Consider the following 20,000-nt stretch of genomic DNA (forward strand, 5'->3'; position numbering starts at 1 on the left):
AGGCATTTAAAAATTTAAAGTGAAATGATGGTCATGGAAAAGCAGCTCGAATTGTGTGGTCTAGAAATAAAATGCCATATGTGCATTCTAATTCACTGTTTCTACTTACAATACTGTAATGGATTAATCTGAAAACAAGCAGGGCAATCAAAAATTCATATACAGTATATCAAATGTGAATGTATTTTAAAAATTACTTTCTGTTAATTCTTCCACAGAATCTCCAGTTTGTAATGATTCAGTGATATATTCTGGCCACATCAAGTACTTCCTGCAAAAGGGAAGTGTTTTCAGGTTTTGGCCTATACAACGTTCTTTAGAAGAGCAAACTATCTCTTTCATTTTTCATATCCTATATAGTGACACTATTCTTCATGAAATGCTAAAACTTTAGTTTTTATTCATAACCATAAGGCAGTCCATTTTGATAATTAACTTTTCAGCATTTATTATACCACCACACTTTATAACAAAGTCATGCCTAAATCATCATTTTCTTTTTCATTTTTAATTTCCTTTTTTCAGGGACTTCTATAAAATTACCCTTTGAATCGCAAGTTTTAATGATTTGTTTTCTTTTCAAAGATGAAGGTTTTTATAAATTTTAAATTTATGAAAAACAAACCAGGACTAACATACACGTAACTATTTCCTTTTACTTCACAAATGTAATAGCTGGGGCCCTGATCCTGGAAAGTCTTACTCATGTGGTATCACTTTATGCACACTAATACTCTCACAGAAGTCAATGAGACTACTTAAGCAGTAAAATTAAGAATTTGCCTAAATTGGTACTCTACAAACTGTTAGACAAATAATGAATAAACCTAATGAAAAGCTGCATGCTACTTAGTTATATTTATAATGTGAATTACAGTTTTTTAACTACAGGTGGATTTAATAGCAATATAACTTTCATGGGGTAAATTTGGAAGAGTGAATAAATTATAGCATATTTGGATAGTGTGAAAGAAATGAAGAGAAATTTAAGTGACAGTTCAACTCGTAGCACAGCAGGTATAATTAACTTTATTACTGTACATTTGAAAATCATTTTATCAATGTATTTATCCAATTTCTGCAAACATTTCCTGCCAAGCCAGACCCCAATGCCAAACAGAGCTCCTCTTAAAAGTCTGTTATTGGAACATTGAGGTCATAGTGGTAAGGTTGCAGTCAGTGGAATCATTTATAGAGTGAAACGCTTAGCACATGTGCAAGTGTTTGTAGGGGTGGGGTTTTATATTGGAAACACTTAGGGCAATGGCTTTGTCTTCCATATGAAGTGCCACACTTTTAGGTGATACAAAAATCAATAAAATAATGGATGGAAATGTTAATTAAGTAGTTATCATTTACCCATATTCCCAATGCAATATGTAGACTGTGTATCCCTTAGCCAGAAGAATTTAATGGGTTTCCAACACTTTATGAAAGTTATTTTAATTTATTTTTAGGTTGTCTACCTGTACCACTGTTCAACCAGAAAAAAAGAACCAGACAGCCACTTACTTCAAATCCACATAAAATTGAACCAAATACCAGCACTGATACTTACAGTTATGACTTTTCTCCTAGAACAACTGGTAAATAAGCTTGCTCATTTTTAAATGAAAAAATAATTTTTAAGGAAAGTATGTTTTACTCTTTTCTGTCATATAGTAAATTTCTTTCTACTCTGTATAATTAAGCCATTTTAATGTATGCCTGCAGGGAAGTTGACTTTTTCCAATTTTAAAGAATGAAGTAGCTTGCTGGCATTTAAATGAGACCTCTTGAAATAGTGACCTTTTGTTTTCAGGTGTTTTAAATAGAAATGCAAGATCCATGTTACAGAATTAAAATTCTATACTGTGCTGTTGTAGTCTTGTAAAAAAGAAATAATCTGTCCCCAATACTGTGTTTTTAAAGTGCTATGACACAGAATTCTGCAAGGATTATTTATTGTTATTACTATTTTAAACAAGTTTCTTTGTGTTAAGTATAGACAGTTCTAAACTGGTAGCTTAAGCATCAATTAGGAAAAAAAAGGTTAAGACTCACTGTGAAAAAAAAATTGTAATTACGCATAGCAAACAACCAGATTCCCCACTGATCTGGACACAGAAGTGAGATGAACACAGCCATATAGATGTATTTTAAAGTGACAGGCTAAAGCTTTTTATTAAACTTAAACACAGGGGAAGAATGCTACCTACCCATCATCCAAATTTTCACATAGCAGGCATTTTAATTGGTTCCAGTGTTGAGGTTATAGGCTCCTACCAAAAAAACCATAACTTGGGACATACTTTCCACTGTCTATCTCTATGCTCTCCCACCCCCACCTCTTATCTTGCTCCGAGGCCTACCAATCTCACTACTCCCCCAAGGGAGCAGAGAATGAATAAGAGCTGTGATCTCCATCCATATGAGCCACAAGGTGTGACCCTGTCTCATGATCCCAAGGCCATCAACAATATTCCAGGTTTTTATCTCTGGGAACTTTTATTTTATTCGTTTAATATCACTGGAAACTAGCTAGAAACTGTGTTGAAGTAACTACTACACCAAGTATCTCTATTAGATACTAAGTGCATTTTTGCTTAATCTAATGTGGTTTGACAGTGCTACGAGGAAGGCAAAAAATGTTCCTGTGTCTTTGGCAATCAATCCTTATCAGATAAAATCCTTCCTGACCCCAAATGTGGAATCAGTGAGTCTCACAGCACGTGCCAGGATAGATTTCTCTTTCGCAGTTCAAGGTGGTCAGGGGAAGGCTGATGGAATAAAGCCAAAAGAGGCTCCACATGGCCCATCCTCCCTAGTAAATCTGTGGAGCTAGCGAATGTGAGCCATTCAGTGCCACTCCACTTCAGCTAGGAAAGAGGTGCCGAAGACTCCAGCAAAGTATGGGAGGAGGTACCTGGTGTCCCGTCATCAATTGTCTCCCTCCATCACTGCTGGGAATATCCCTTTCTCCAACAATTTCATCAAGTTCCTCCACCTGTTGTGGCAGGTCGGTAGCATTTGGTTACTTATGATACATAAAGCATATACACAAGTCTTTTCAGGAGAGCATCTAACTATATTTAATATGTTTACATATTTTCAATATTTATCCATATGCCATCCTTTGTATTTTAAGAATTAGGGTGGGAAGTTGCAAAGCAAGAGCTGGCTCAACTAAATAAAACAACAAACAGTGGGTATGTAAAAACAAACATTTTTGCCTTCTGTTTTTTAGTGCCTTCTTAATTTAAATATTTCATGAAACAATTCACATGTTTAACCTATAATTAGGCTGCTACTCTGTCATTCTAACATTTACAATATTTCTTGGAAAGTCGAACAGAACCTTCTGTGGCTCCTTCCCGGTTGAAACAACAAAATACATCACAGTCTAATATATCAAATACTGGAAAGAACCTGAATATATTGAGGTTGGTAAAATTTGTAATTTCTTCGTATCCTCAAACAGAAACCTTACACTCGTGTGAAAGTATATCTGATATTTGTTATTAGTACCATCCTTCAGTCTACGTAGACTATGGATCGCGCCCTTCGTAGTTCCATTTGGCATCCTCATTTGCAGCGTCGGCTGTGACTGTGAAGACCCACACGAGAGTGACAGGTCTTGCTGCATCTGTTGCATGTGTAATGGGTGTCTGGCAGGTCCTTGCTTAGCTTTATGTGGGCTCGCTTCTCCTTTGCTAGCTGTGTGATCCTCAACTCACCCTTCTGAAGGACCTTGTATAGTTCCTGCCTCCATCTGCTGCGATCGTCTGCCAGCTCCTCCCAGCTGTCTGGCTTGATGTCTACTTCCCTGAGGTCTCTCTTGCAAACATCTTTGAAGCGCAGCTGGGGGTGTCCGGGAAGTCTTTTGCCAGAGGCTAGCTCGCCATACAGGATGTCTTTTGGGATCCTTCCATCATTCATCCTGTGGACGTGGCCAAGCCAGCGGAGCCGACGCTGCCTGAGCAGGGTGTGCATAGTTGGGATTCCAGCTGGCTCAACGATGGTAGTGTTGGACACTCTATTTGTTATTATGTTTCCATATTCTGGTAACATTCAAAAGAATCTGAGTTGGCAATGTTGCATAGCTATCTTTTAACTAAGAATTTATTTGGTTCTATATTAATGTCTTTGGGCATGATTACCAGGTATTTACACTGCAAAATGTATTCTGTACATTTTCAAACCAAATTGCATTTTTATTTAAATTATTCTAATTTCAGTAAAATATTGTCTATTTATTGAATTTAAAATGTCCTCTAAATGAAAGGTGAGCAATAGAGGGACAGTAGAACTTCTGGAATAATTAGGAAGAATTCTTAAGTCCATTTCTCCAATTCATTACTTCTCATTTTAGATGTTATTTCAAAAATTATTTTCAGTTGCATAAGTTTTATTCGTTAATCCATCTACCCAGGTATATTGATAAATGGTACATATTAACACAATTTAGAGTTAAGATTCCAAAACACATACTGATCACATGGAAGCTTCTGTTCCTGTCTGTATGCAATAGACCATATCACACCATGAATTTTCAAGCAGAATTATATAGCCTGCATGAATTTTGCTTGAAATTTGAGCCTGATATAGATCTTGATATGCCATACTCTTGCTGACTAAACTGTGAGTTCTAGGTTTGAATGATTGCAATTCCCACCCTTTATTTATACCAAAAAACAGTTTAAGTGAACTTGAATTTTAACTAGAAAGTCAAAATCCTCATTACAATATACATATGTTACCGTTTGGGGTTATGTTTTTTGGAGGCCCCAATCCCATAGCAACACTCATCCATAGACTAGCCATCTCTTTCTATATTCATCTGCAAGACCAGTGGCAGAGTAAATACATTTCTGACAAGTCCTTCCTAAACTCACCTGTAGCAGCAGGACTGGAGATGGATGCAGTTTATTGGCTTTCTTTATGAAGTGTAAGGTTCTGAAATCATGAGGCCAACCTTACAGCCTATAGTAGCAGGAATTTTTGAGAAGCGGTTCTGGGGTGGGTTTCACAAAGATAGTCTTTTTTATTTTAACCCTAGAGGCACTGATACCATTGACACAGGAGAGTACAGTCTCTGTTCTATAGCCTTCACTTCTAAGGCTGATAGACCTGTTGACAGGAGGAAATGAACCTGTGACCTTAGGGTCTAAAGTCATATGTGCTGCTGCATGAGCTGAAAGACAGTGAGCTCACAGATAAGGCTGTAGAGCAGAGACTTCATTTTCCTTTGTCAGTGGTCTTAGTGCTTCTGGAGTTACATATAATTTGAAGAACTTACTTTTCCCATATAGTGAATTTGAGAAAATCATTTTAAGGCTCTTAACTGGGATCCCTGTTGAGGATATCAATTGAGCACACTTAAAACCCATTGAAATTAATAGAAGTTAAGCACATGTGTAAAATTAACCACATGCATAACCACTGTCCTGAGTAGGATAAACTCAAATAAATATTTAAGTGGTTTATCTGGACTTAAAGAAATACTGGCTGTGTCTACACTACAAAAAGAACTTCAGAGTTGCTTACATACTACACTACACTACAAAAAGCAACTTAAAAGTTGAGAGTCTACACACACCCGACTTCGAAGTATAACTTTGAAGTAGCACACCACTCCATTCCCAGGAATGGAGTAAGGAGTTGGAAGTTGGGCTTCCTACTTCGAAGTTAACTTTGAAGTAAGGAAAAATGTGTGCAGACTCTGCGGTGGCTACTTTGAAGTAGTGCCTAACTTCGAAGTTTGTTACTAGTGTAGACACACCCACTGTGTGTTTTAGATGGTCACAGAATAATTTATGGAATGAATTTATATACATTTTGAATATGCAGGTTACAATTTTAATAGACATTGTGATATTGAACCATATATATTGTTGCACTGCAGAGCAGAAGAAAAGAATACCAATGCTAAAGTTTGGAACAGAAATGAGTACATGTCGCCAAGTAGCAGAACCAATTTAGTAGCTGATAGTGGAATCATTCAAAAGCCTGAGAATAGCTCAGATAGTCTGAGAACTGTTCAGCAGCACAAACTACCTGACCATTACAAGACATCACAGCATGTTGAGACAACTGTAACAGAACAAGTATCATCCAAAGGACAATGGCCAGTTATATCCAACACCATGTCAAGAACTCTACAAGATCATAGTCCGGCCTATAACTTTAAACATTACATTCCACAAAATAAAGTTAATGAAAAACAGTTTGATGATGTTCCAGAAGCAAAAATGATTCAGGTAAAAATTTAGGGAATAGGACAGGGAAGAAATTACAGGCCTCGGACGTCTCCCAAGAAAACAATAAGGGGACAGATGCTTGTTGTAGGAGGGAAGGTTGCGTGAAAATGAAGCCACTATGAATTATACTTTGGGATACTCCATTAATTCAACTTTGGGAGGCCTTGGAATTAAGATTTTCATATTAAAATAATTTAAAATTTCTAAGTGTTTGTAGGCCATTACCATTAGGTCCTATGATCACATACTTACTCTGGTCAGCCTCTTGCCCAAAGACCTGTTTTTTTCTTACAATTGTCCTAGAAAATTTTGTGGAAATGACTTTGTGTTAAAGAAAGATATGCCCTCACTTTAAAGTAATTTATTGAGATAAATTTTGTTAGAGAAATAAAACTATGCTTCTTCAAATCATATGTTGTGAGGTATGCAATGTAGTGATAAATAGTGTGTCTTATTCTTCATGGCTATGTCCACACTTGCATTCGTCTTTCAAAAGACGAATGCAAATGAGGAAATCGAAAATGCAGATGAGACACTGATTTACATATGCTTCATGTGCATAATCTCTTTTTGGAAGAGATTCTTCCAAAAAAAAAAAAAGCAGTGTAGACAGGGCTTTTTCGAAAATAAACCCCATATTTGAAAGACCCTTCTTCCCATTTTGTTTCTGTCCAGTGTCCTGTCCATTCTCCCAGCCCTGTAGAGACGCAGTCCTTCTTCCCTTGGCTCCCAACAGAGAACACCCTTTCTCCACCCCACTACTCCCTGTTCATGTGGGCCTGCTTGACCCTGATTGGCTGCTCCCTTCAGCCCTTTTCTGATTGACTGCCTCTGGCACAGCTTCCAAAGGCTTTTTTAACCCTTTTTCTGCCAATGAAGGGCAGTCACCTCATCACAATATTTTAGCCAACTTCTAGTCATGCATTTGTTTCTGTGCGCTATTCAAAATGTACTAGGTAGTGCAAATGTGTGTGTTTTTCTTCAGGCATGTTTATATTGTTTCTTTGTCTTTCCAGCAATTGTTTTCTACCTGGCAGGACTCAAACCAATTGTCTGGTCAAAATCCATAAAATCTTGTCAAGTCCTACTTATTCTCTCCAACTAGTATAGATTTTGGGACTTGTGTTCTTGAGTCAGTCATTTAGATATATTAAAAAGTTCAATTCCTAAATAAAAATCTTCATTTTACCATTTGTATGGGTGTAGGTGCTAAGGAGGGTTGAGAGACTATTGTTTTGAATAGGGGGATTTATTTCTTTAAACAGAAAGAGTATTCTACGAATTCTGTGAAATCATAAAACAAGTTATATTGGTATTTTTAAATTGACATAAATTAAATAAAGTGTTTATTTTAAATACTGGATAATTAACATAAGACAATGTGGCTACATCTACACTAGCCCCAGAGCTTTGAAAGCGTCATGGTAATGAAACTAATTGAAATATGCTAATGAGACACTACCATGAATATGCAGCACCTCATTAGCATAACAGCAGCCATGACACTTCAAAAGTGCCGCTTTGGATCGCATGCGGCTGGTCTACAAAGGGTCCTTTTTGAAAGGACCCTGCACACTTCGAAATCCCCTTATTCCTATTTGAATAAGGGGATTTTGAAGTGTGCAGGGTCCTTTCAAAAAGGTCCACGTGTAGAGGAGCCATGCACGCTTGAAAGGGGCACTTTCGACATACCGCAGCCACCATTATGCTAATGAGGCACTGCATATTCGTGGCAGTGCCTCATCAGCATCTTTTGATTATGTTCATCATCATGCCCCTTTCGAAGCTCTGGGGCTAGTGTAGACATAGCCTGTCTGTCTGACTTCAAAGATGGTAAAAGTCTCTATTAAACTTGACTTCTCATCTTCCCTTGAAAGAAAGTTCCAGCATATCAATTAAAACTCAAAGAAAAAGACAATTCTCTGCGAATTATATGTGCAGTCATTGAAAGCATGAAGCATTGGAGCCAGTATACTTACAAAATCGCACTATTATTTGAAGTATTAGGTATGTATAGTAGATTATACTATAATTAAGAATACTAATGGTTCAGTCCCACTGTTTATTATAGTTTGATGTCAGTACAAATATTTAAAAAAACAAGTTCTCAATTTTTGACTAATATTTCACTTATTTCCCTTTTAATATTCACATGGGCTTTCAATTAATTTCATATCCAGACATTTGTGCATACATCAAAGGTAAGCAAAATATAAGCATGACAAAATGAAATGGTTTACTCTACAATAGTTAAACACTCAAATATCAATATTTCTACACTTAATTTCTGTCATAATATTTTCTAAGTAGGGTTTAATGGCAGTACACAATGAACTTTTCTAATTTAATCAGTGATTTAGGCTGAGATAAAGTATGGCACTTCCAGGGTGTGTTCCCTGTAAGCTGAGTGCTTGGACCGCTGCCCAGGAGAAATTCAGGTGTTGCCTAAATGATGAGCAGAGTTCCCACAGCTGCCTGCAGCCAGCAGCATGTCTCTCTATTGGCAGCATACATCTGCACATGCCTTGGGGCACATAACAAAATGTATTTTACTCACGGAAATTAAAAATTAGTGTTGTCACTGTTTCCAGGGAATGAGAACTCTACTGGAGATGTGGTAATACTGTGCAAAGCAGCCACAACTCCACGTGCAGGTGGGTACACAGGTAAAGGCATAGAGGACATCACATCATCAAAAGTGAGCTGCCTATAAACAGGAGATGGCTAGAGTGGCTAGGGAGTCACCTGATATAGTTCTATGAAAAATGCCCTATTGGTAATGTTCTTACGGGACATGATACAAATTAAAACTGCTGCCCTCATTTGGAGGAATCCACACACACACCACCACCACCAGAAACCCAAAGGATGAATTTCTCTCCAGCAACAATAGCTGTGTTGCCACTAGGCAGTAAAATTGAAAATTCAGGACCTTTTTTGCAAGGAGTGTGCAGCATGTCTATACATGCCTTGTGCTCTTTCAAAAACAAAATCAATGATACGTGCCACAGGAATTGAAAGCACTCTTCCAAACAGGAAATAGGAAGAGGCCCCCCTTTTGACATCCTTTTTCGAAAGAGGATGGGTGTAGATGCTCCACGTCCCACTCTAGAAAGAGCAGGGTCTGCCATGGTGGCAATCAGCTGTTAGGTGGAGATGTGCTGTTCAGAGCCTGAGGGGCTCTATAGTCTGCGTATGCAGCAGCACTTAAAGCCACACGCACCCAGAAACCCTGCTGCAGGAAGCTGAGAGCGTGTAGGCAGTAGCCATCGCACATGGTGCCCCTGCACACCTCAGCAAGACCCCCAGGAGCTACTGGAGCATCATGGCCACCAGCCAGTGATGTGAGAAACCCCAGGGCACCCACTCTGAGTGCACCTAGGGCTCCCAGGGGTCCAGCCGGGAGGGGAAAAGCGTGTGCCTCCCGGACTGAGAATGAGCTCCAGGACTTGCTGGGCCTGTGACAGAAGGAGGAGGTGCTCTGGGCCATGGGCACGAAGAGAAGGAAAGTGGCTGAGAGCCTGAGTACCCTGGGTCACCCTGCCCACAGTCCGGATCAAGTGAGAAGCAAGGGCAAGGAGTTGTGGCAGAGTTACACCCGGACTTGGCCAGACAGTCGGGGGCCACCACTGCTTCATGCCAATATTACCAGGATCTCTGCACCATCTTGGGCCCCTGCAACACCTCCTCTCCACCAGCCCTCCTCAACACCTCTGCTGAGGAACCCCAGCTCAGAGATGTGAATGAGCTGGGACCCTTGCACAGCCATGCATCACCTGGGCCACAGCCAGAACCAGCCTCAGCTGGGGAGTGGTCCAGCGAGGAGGGGAACCTGGTCATAGACCTCCCTTCCCGCATCTCCACCATCCCCCCTGCAATCCCCACCCCGCTGCCCCTCCCGCCACCACTCCCATTGCAGCTCCACCCGCCAGCCCCCCGGCAGAGGGCCCTGCTGGGCCAGATCGCTGGGCTGAGGCCGATCCCTGGCCCTACCTTCCCATCTTCCCTGCCCCCTCCCAGCCCCGCCAGAGACTACTTGCACTTACTAAGCGAGTTAACAAGGGTACCAGAATTCTGCAATAACTTTTTAATAGCATTAACTTGGGCATTAATCCAGACCCAGAGTTCTTCTAAGTTTGAATTACTTTTACAATATATTTCACTTTGCACTTTTATTGACATTACTGAAAAAATAGAATTTGACAAATGAGGCTAGAGGGCTACATCTACATGGCAGAGCTATTTCATGATACTGGAGAGGTAACTATGTGTCTCTGACATGTGCCTATAATTTCAAAATGGTTTTCAACATAACAGGCATGGTTTTTCAGCATGCCTATACTCCTCGTTGCAGGAGGAGTAAGGGATGCCTCAAAATAGTACAGTATTTTGACATTTGGCCCTGTTTAGACAACACCAGGTGCCAAAATAGCCTATTTAGAATTCCACTCGCAATAAGCTACGCAATTTTCGGGTTTAGACTGCCATGTGGATGTAGCAGAGAGGATCAATTGTTTTAAGAGTTGTGTGGCTGTAGGCACTAAATGCAACATGAACACATGGATTCGTTTACACTGGAAATGTTAACTACAGATTTTAATAGTTTAGAATTGATTTACATATATGAGTATGTACAGACTTAAGAAAACTGGATTTTTCTTGCATAAGTACCTAGTGAGCTAATTAGTTTATAAGCAAGCTTATGAAAAGCACAGTTTTCATCTCCAAAAGACAAAATATGAGCTTTCTATTATTGTGCCATATAGATCATCTATATTTTGCTGTAGAATTCCAGCTGGTATCATTGAAATTGTGCTAGTTATCAGACTGACATCAGTATGTTAATATTTTTGTCTGTTGAATATTAATGACACTTGATCTTTGTAGCTCATTGGCTTTAATAGTACTCTGATGTTTACATCCTCTTTTACTTAATGATTTTGTTTAGGCACTCTTGATTCTGCAGTCACAACTGGAGCATATGGAGCAAAAAGTTTTGTCTTGAAAGATGGAAGGGAGACTCTGCCATGTGTGTTTTATGAAATTGTAAGTATTTTCAGTTTTTATACAGAATGCCCTATCCGTGGTGCAGTTAAGAGGTTAATAACATGTTTTCTGTTAAAAACTAACTTCTGAAGTATTGAAGAAGGTTAATAGCTGGCTTGTTCACTTCCCATAGGAAGTGAACTAACTGCTTATTGGGTCTGAAGCAGTAAATACAGTTGCAGTTCAGGCAAGCCCAAACCCCTGTTTTCCCCAAACTTGTTTAGGAGTGTTTGTACAAGTGTCTTGAGGCTTTCTCAGATCAAACTGATTTTAAGAAGAGTTTGTTTCGTTTCTGGAAAAGGACAGGGATTTTGTAGGGAAACAAAAAAAAAGCAGAGAAGTTATTAGACAATGTTCATTCTTTTTCAAGATGTGTTCTGAATATTCTTATTTGTCATTTAGACACACAAATTCTTTTGTGCTGCTGAGTTTTTGAAGCCCTCTAGAAAAGAAGCACTTGTTTGGATTGTATGAGTGTGCCTTCATAGCACTGATCATTCAAGAGCCACACAATTCTGGCAATTAATTGCCTGTGATCTAAGGCTGAATGCAGATGTAGGAAAATCCTCTTTGTAACTAAAGGAGTTTAATGTATTTAATTTGGGTAAACTTCAATTCTCACAAAACACTTATACCAGGAAGTTTTCTGTTACCTCAGTTTGTCAATTAATTATTTTGTTAAGGTAATTTGTGCACACATCAGGCTAGACTTGAGCAAACGTTATTGTGGGTCTTTTATCAGTGAGAACTCAGTACCTCCCCTTTCGGTTCACTGTTAAGACTCATTTTATCTTGCTTTCTGAAACTTAGCAGCTTCCCTCAGAACATATTCTTTTCCACAGCTCCCACCTTGCAATGGAGCCACTTTTCTTAAGAGTTGTAGGGACAGCAATTGAAAAAAGAAGTCCTTCTGAGATAGCTTGTCTGCAACCATGCCGCCAAAGACAAGAGTTCTTGTCTGCAAGGGACTGTACCGCTGACATGCTCACATGTTGCACACATTATCCAATGTCCAGCAATATCCTAATACAGTGGTTCCCAAACTTTTCAGCCGCATTTGATTTCTGAGAAACCCTCATGCCCCCCACCTCTTTTTTTACCATCATCCACCCCCCCTTTTAACAAAAAATTCAATTTGTAATTTGAAATAAACACAAACACTTGATATAAAAATGTTATTTAAAATTAAAAATAAGCACACATAGTTTTCCTTCGTCCTTTGTGGGTGCCTGGTGCAGTGCCAGCTGTCTGGGTGCCTGAACCCCATGCCAGCTGCCAGAGCTGCCTGCGCCAGCCACCCACCTACCTGAGATCTGCACTGCCAGAGCCACCTGCCTGAGCTGCTCGCCTGCCCCACATCCAAGCCCCACTCTTCCAGGACCAGCTGCCTGCCCATCAGCCACCCACCCCAGTCATGTGGCAGCGGCAGGGGCCAGATGCCCACCTGCCAGCCCAAGCTGCCCAAGCCCTGCAAGCCACCTGTCTGAGTCCCTCCCCTCCCACAAAACCAGGCACCATTAGCCCCTTGCTCTTACCCCATCCCCAACTCCCCATCCTCTTCCCCCTCCCGCTCTAACCAACATTCAATCACCTTTGCAGGAGGCAGCTACCTCCATGTGGGTCTTCTAGCTCCAAGTGGGTCTTTGCCAGCTGCCTGGCTCTTATAGCAGCTGCACCGACTCATCCACGTAAAGTGGCAGGGGCTGAGAGTCAGAAGCAGAGGCTGTCTCTTTCTTTGGGTGAGGAGAATGGATCGCCTCATGCCCCCTGTGGAATTTCTTCATGCCCCTCTAGGGGGGCATGCCCCCCAGTTGGGGAAACCATACCGTAATAACACTACTCTTCTTCTTCAGTTAATGACAGAAAGGGGAAATAATATTAACTTTTTGATGATTATGTTTTGAAATAGGATCGGGAGCTTCCAAGATTAATTAGAGGTCATGTCCACAGGTGCATGGGAAACTATGACACAAAAAGGAATATCTTCAAGTGTGTGTCTGTAAGACCTGCAACTATTGTAGAACAAAGAACTTTCCAAGAATTTGTTAAAATATCAGATGTCGAGATGAAAGAATGTGTGAAAACAATGAATGAAGTTTAAAATTAATGTTTATTTACACGGTAATTTAAAGTTGAGGTCACACTCCTATTAATCAGCAAGCATATAAAGGCTTCACTTTTTGAGCATTTACAAAAGTTCACATTAAAATATTCTTGTATTAAATACTTGAAAGCACAATTATAGTATGTGTTTTATAAACATTAAAAATTTTTTTCCAATTTGTGTCTACTGCTATATTTCTTCATTGTGCTAGATTTTTGTTGCACGATTTGTTGGATTTTACTAAAGGATATGGATCAACATATAAACATTTGTCACGAATACATGAATTTATACAGAATCTCAAGTTTTTAATTAAATTCATGTACCCTGAATGTAAACAGTGAACAGATTTCACAGTGCTTTCATGGAAGGTGGAGAGAGCACTCCATTCATAGCAGTTACCCATTCCTTTTATCTAACCTTAAGGATACAACTGTATGGCCCATAAAAAGCTGAACTAGGAGATGTGCACCCCCACAGGCAATCCACTGTTTTACAGATGAGAACAAAGGCACAGCAACAATAAGTGAATTGCCCAAATCCAAGCATTAGATTGGAGAAGGAGTAGGGAACTGAACCTCGTTCTCCTAAGTGCTAGGATACCAGCCTAGCAACTGGATCACTACTTTTCAGGCCAGTGATCACAAACTATTATTTATATCATGGGCAGTGGGTGACTCCATAGCTTGGAAGCAAGTCCTCCCCATCTCCCCCTCCACTCCTTCCAGCTGAGGCCCCTTCCCTTCTTGCCCTCCAGAGCCCTATCCTACCCGACTGTGGTCTCTCCTGGCTCCTTTACAGGCCACCTATACAATGCGGCTTGCACTGGCCCTTGTTCCTTGCCCCTGGGTAACACCACAAGCCCTGGATAGACTGGCCTTAGTCTCCCTCAGCCCCAGAGTTCCAGAAAGCCCGTAAGCAGCATGGCAGCAATCTACCCCAGAACCAGTGGGCAGAACAACTGCAGCCTGCCCCGGTTGGCTGTGGAGCTCCGGAGAGCAATGCAGCCCCAGCCCTGGAGTGACAAAGAGGAGAGCTGGAAGGCATGGCCCAGCCTGCCTTAGCCATGCCTGCCTGATGAATCAGAAAACCTCTCCTCCTCGCTGCAGCAAAGCCATCAGTCACAATACTGGGAGGACATGCAGTACAGCACAATCTCCAGGTTGCCTGCTCCAGTCTCTGACACCACAACAACACACTGGTGCAGGGAACCTGGGGGATTGTACTGGAGCATGGGAAAGGCAGTTTGGGAAGGCAATGTCTCCCGCTGCCTATGATACCTGCTGCCTAGGATTTAGACATGTATGCTCCTGTATACAGACACTTAGATATAGACTATTTCTATTGTTGTCATTTCTGTATCTCCCTTAGTCTCTTACAGTAGCTGCTTTGCATCATATATGACAACAACTGTAAAACAAAAGAATCAAGAAAATAGTGAACAATGTGAATTATTTTATTATACAGTGTTGGCAACTGTAAATTTCACATTTAAAATAATTGAAATATTTTATTCAACTAGTCAAATACAGAAAACAGTATTCTAAAAAGGAGGCAGCTAGTCAATGCAGAAACACAGTAATGGAAAATACAGCTTTTAGTTACACTTAAAAAATTATATATTTAGAATAAAACTTGAACCTGATCCAAGATCCCGATCTAAAAGTAACTGTTCTGTTTTAACAAGAAAGTTATTATACACAATATGATTCACTGACAATCTTTATTTAAAAGTGATCTATCAGTGTTAGCAAATAGATTGGTAGTAATTCCCCATATTTGAGTCCCAGAGGAGTTTCTGCAGTATATGCATTGCTTACTCTGGTTTGAGTCCGTTACAGTATGAGCTCTATCCACAGTTAAAAATTGGCTCTGAACATGGATCTTTTACATGGCAATTCTGTCTATCCCATTTTAGATGTCACCAGTCTCCATTAAGTTTATTGTCTTTCAGCATTTACAATTATGTAAGGAACATTCAATATGGAAGCATTCTTAGAGAGTGGGCAATATATGGAAAAAAGTTGTGTTTTAATTTGTCCACAACGCCGAAAATAAAATTTTAATAAAGCACTTGGTATAGCAATATTGTCAATTTTAAGACTTTGTACTGACAAAATAGGTGAAAGTGACAAAGTAATTTCACAATAGGAGTCCAATCCTGCAAACATTTACACATGTAAGTAACTTTATTCACAGGTGTAATCCTATTGATTTCAGTGGGACTGCAGATGGGCACAATTATGCACATGAGTTAAGTTATGTTAATAAGTGGCAATAGGATTAGGCCCTCTCTATATACTAGATATATTATGGGTATTAACAGAAATCTAAACTTATTTAGCTTTTGGTAAATATCAAATCTTGTAAAAGTGTTTTTTAATTTCCACTAACAAATCACTTTTTCTAGTGAAACATTAAGTGAACAATAGTAAACATTACACAAAACAGAGAAAAACCCACAGACTACATTTTTACACACTGTTTAACATTTTCAGTGATTGATGAGAATTTTTTTATATATTGATCCTGTCTTCTATATTGTATTGTAAAGGCACAGGTTGGTTAGGAAAGACAAGCCTGAATCTCTCTCTTTACTTTGTGGTTATGTTTTTTTTTTAAATTTGTTTATTTTCTCAATTTTTATTTTCTGAATTTTATATGAAGATTTCCAATCTATTCCAGCAATTCATTAAAAAGAGCAAAAGAAGCTACTAAAAATGCTAAAAGCTACATACACAGAAGGCTGAACCCTATTCTGTCTACTTTAAAAGGACAGAGGAAATTCCTTCAGTCACATTTTTGTTAAATATTCAGAAGATTTTACTCCTTTAATTACTCTATGAGCAAAACCACACATCTCTCTTTATTTACTTTATTCAGCCTTTAAAAATGCATTTTAAATATTAGTTACATAACTCAATTATATTAAAATTTATGTGCATAATTTGCTCTTTGGAGCTCATGATGATGTGATAACAGATAGCTGCTTTAGAAAATAATGAATGCTTAATTAATTTGAGTTTAGACGGTTTTACAATGCAAATACAACATTGTATAATACTTTGATATATATTGGAATAAAGTCAAGTGATTGTTTTATCAATTCTCTTTTTCTTATACTTCAACATCTATCTGTCCCTTCATGCACATTTTTCACAAAAGAAGAAAATCAGGAATAACAATTATTCAGACATCAATACATAACCAAGAAATGTAAGGGAGATAAGGTGGGTGAGGTAATATTTGCTGGACCAGTTTCTCTTGATGACAGACACAAGCTTTTGAGCTTACATAGAGCTCTTCAGCTCTTCTTTCAAAACTCTTCAGCTCTTCTTTTTTGAAACCTTGTCTTTCTTACGAACAAAAGTTGTCTTAATAAACAATATTACCTTACCCAACTTGTGTCTATTAATATTCTAGGATGAAATGTCTAAAACAACATTGCATACAACTAACACAGATGACAGATGCAATCAGTTGGTTCAGAGGACAAAATAAAAAACAGAAAAATGAGTTTCAATATTTAAAATATAATCTATGAGGTTTAGTTCTTTACTAGTAAATATTACAAATAAATAACATCCTCATGATCCTAAGTATTAGATAGAAATCTTCCTGTCATATTAAAGGAGAAATATGGCAATGGAGTAATATTGGAACCCAATCATTCTTTCATTTAAGGCAAGTGGTGCATTTGTTTGAAACCTTGGTTGTAATGAAACCAAAAAATGCCATTGCTGGAACTAAACTTTGTAAATTTCACACAAAAAAATTCCTATGAAATGTGACATTTTTCTAAATATTACATTGGATTATATGAAGTCAGAGTCTGCTGTGCATAGTCACACTTACTAGAATTTTACTCTATGAGAAATCACATTCTCATGGAGGAAGACACTACAGTATTCAGCATAAATCAGGTCATCATACTTTGGACCCATCTGTATTGCATCATGATGAAATGTGCACAGGTACCTTTGCCCTCAGACACATGTTTTATAAATAAAGTACTTACCTTACAAGCTTATAAAATCCCCTAAACTGTCAGTAATTGTATACAGTTCCATGCAAAATTATAGTTTAAGAACCATGGTAAAACAAATGCACTTCTCCTCTGAACATATTTTCTCCTTTTTATGTTATTTTAGTACTGGGTCTTTTGAAAAAGATCTCTTTAGCAAAGAGTAAGCTAAAATTTATAGCAATCACTAGGCAGGCTATTTTTCCAAATTGTTAGACTAGTAATAAAAAGTGTGCCTGTAAACTACAATATATAGGCACATTTTTCACATGTATTGATAAAAAACAAACAAAACCACTTTTTCTTGCGTACAACTTTTTCATAGATAACCTTCATTTTAGACAAAGGTTACTAGCAGGCTCTTTCCCACAAATAATAACTATAACAAAATATCAGATTTAAAATTACTGGGTTCATAAAAGGTTTGATATTTAGTAACATATAAAAGAGAATTGAGGCTTTTAAGAGATTTACCGTTTTGAGACATAAAAGAAACTGGGAGGTAGACAGATGTTTTGAGGATAAACAGATATTTTATCTAAGGCATTAAGCCATTTTAAGTTTAGAGCAGCAAAAAGGCTGCTAATTAGTCTTATTTCGATTCCAGAGTGTTAGCTTCTCATGCTTACGGAAGACAATCAATGCACTTTTGGTCTTTGTGATTCTGACCCTCTCTCCCTCTTTTTTTTTTTTTTTAAATTATTTTTTTAGCCACACAGCTAAAAGGAAGTGCTATAATATTTTCCGCTCATTGATTGACAGGAGTGTTCTGCTGTTAAATACTGAAAAAATACTATAAAATAGTAGGTATTGGAGTTGGAGATATGTGCTCTTTTGGTGCATATTTTGCAAAAAATGGTAAAAAGACAGATAACATGACTCCAACAATTGCCAACATGTATCCCCATCCAATCTGGCAGTCTCCTGCATAGTATATGCTTGAATTCTCACAGAATTTCTTCACGGTAGCAGAGCTGAGACCAAAAGGATAAACCAAAAGTCCCGCTGCCATGATGAATACTAGAAAAAAAAAGAGAGAAATTTTTAATAAATATTGAATTCCCTTGAAAAGTATTTCTCATGTTCAATGTCCTTGGTTCATTTCAGGTCAATGGCAACATTTCTACTGACTTCAAAGAGATTATGGTTTTGTCTCTGATTCTTTTCATCATCATCCTTTTGGGAATATATTTTGAGATTCTATAAAATGTAAGTGGACATGTCCACAATAGAATGAAAAGGTGGTACAAAACACACATAACTCAAACCCTTTCCTGACATGGCAGCACTGACCTTTCTCCCTGAAATTATTCATTCTGCTGTTCATGTGGGTTCTTTTTACTCCCAGTTTAAGTATTACTAGATTTCTGTAACTATAGAGAAGAACCATATTGAGAACATCAGGAATGATATATAATTTACCTGGTGAATATGTGCAAAGATGTAGATATTTTCAAATTTTTATTTCAGAAGGTGGAAGAAAGTAGGGGAGAAGCTGTTCTAGATTTGATTTGAACAAATAGAGAGGAACTGTTCGGGAATTTGAAAATGGAAGGCAGCCTCGGAGAAAGTGACCATGAAATCATAGAGTTCATGATTCAAAGGAGTGGTCGAAGGGAGAGCAACAAAATAGAGACAATGGATTTCAGGAAGGCAGATTTTGGTAATCTTGGAGAGCTTGTAGGTAAGATCCCATGGGAAACAAGACTAAGGGGAAAAACAACCGAAGAGTTGGCAATTTTTCAAAGGGACATTATTAAGGGCCCAAAAGCAAGCTATTCCACTTTGCAAGAAAGACAGAAAGTATGGCAAAAGACCACCTTGGCTTAACCAAGAAATCTTGCATGATCTCAAAAACAAAAAGGAGTCCTATAGAAAGTGGAAACTAGGACAAATTACAAAGGATGGATAAAAGCAAACAATACAGATATGCAGGGGCAAGATTAGAAAGGAAAAGGTACAAAATGAGCTCAAACTAGCTAGAGACATAAAGGCTGCATCTACACTACAAATTAACTTTGACGTTAACTTCAAAGTAAGGGGCTACTTCGAAGTAGCATGCAGAGCGTCTACACACACTTTTCCTTACTTCGAAGTTAATATCAACGTAAGGGAAGCTAACTTCGAAGTCACTACTCCATTCCCGGGAATGGAGTAGTGGCTTACTTTGACCTGTAACTTCGAAGTCAATGTGTGTAGACGCTCTGCACTCCTTACTTCGAAGTAAAAAGTCCTCCAAGGAGGGCCCCCCCTGGAAGATGGAAACAGTCTGGCCAGCCCAGGCAGGGATCTATGGTCCCTGCTGGCTGCCTTAAAGGAAGCAGCTCCCTGGCAACCCGAGGCAGGAAGCTGAGAGTGTGCCACAAGCAGGGGCAGCACGAGCTCTGCCCCGGACTGCCCCTGCTCGAAGCACCCACCAGCCTCTGCAGCCCCTACCCACCATGGCTGCACAACAGGACCCCCCTCCCCCTCCGGGGGTTCCAGAGGAGGGGTCCCAGGAATCACAGGGCACAGGCAAGGGCGGCACCAGGAGAGGACCCCCCTGGACAGATGCAGAGCTTAAAGACCTCCTCGCTCTGTGGGGGGG

The 20,000-nt window shown here is 39.0% G+C and overlaps 2 protein-coding genes across 2 annotated transcripts in view; one reads left to right on the forward strand and one right to left on the reverse strand.

Annotated features, from left to right (window-relative positions):
- Positions 1-974: 974 nt before the first annotated feature.
- SPATA22 (spermatogenesis associated 22) lies at positions 975-13,386 on the forward strand. Its single transcript, XM_075013931.1, has 8 exons — positions 975-1,017; positions 1,458-1,586; positions 3,128-3,188; positions 3,327-3,422; positions 5,885-6,239; positions 8,117-8,246; positions 11,188-11,285; positions 13,195-13,386. Exons 1-8 carry the CDS (start codon positions 975-977, stop codon positions 13,384-13,386), a joined length of 1,104 nt encoding a protein of 367 aa, XP_074870032.1.
- Positions 13,387-13,415: 29 nt separating this feature from the next.
- The window catches only part of LHFPL7 (LHFPL tetraspan subfamily member 7), a 156,159-nt gene continuing 149,574 nt past the window's right edge, over positions 13,416-20,000 (reverse strand). Inside the window, exon 3 of the mRNA XM_075013519.1 lies at positions 13,416-18,433. Within this exon, the coding sequence (XP_074869620.1) occupies positions 18,207-18,433 (227 nt within the window). The 3' untranslated portion in view covers positions 13,416-18,206. The remainder of the gene's footprint in view (positions 18,434-20,000) is intronic.

The sequence above is a fragment of the Carettochelys insculpta genome, chromosome 19, assembly GCF_033958435.1.
Source record: "Carettochelys insculpta isolate YL-2023 chromosome 19, ASM3395843v1, whole genome shotgun sequence".
Taxonomy (NCBI): Eukaryota; Metazoa; Chordata; order Testudines; family Carettochelyidae; genus Carettochelys; species Carettochelys insculpta.

Excerpts from the sequence above, each read along its gene's own strand:
- SPATA22 (XM_075013931.1), top strand. The coding sequence starts at position 975 with ATGAAGAGAAATTTAAGTGACAGTTCAACTCGTAGCACAGCAG. Across the intron at positions 6,240-8,116 it reads CAGAAGCAAAAATGATTCAG|AAAGTTCCAGCATATCAATT; the intron begins GTAAAAATTTAG and ends TTCCCTTGAAAG. Across the intron at positions 8,247-11,187 it reads ACTATTATTTGAAGTATTAG|GCACTCTTGATTCTGCAGTC; the intron begins GTATGTATAGTA and ends GATTTTGTTTAG.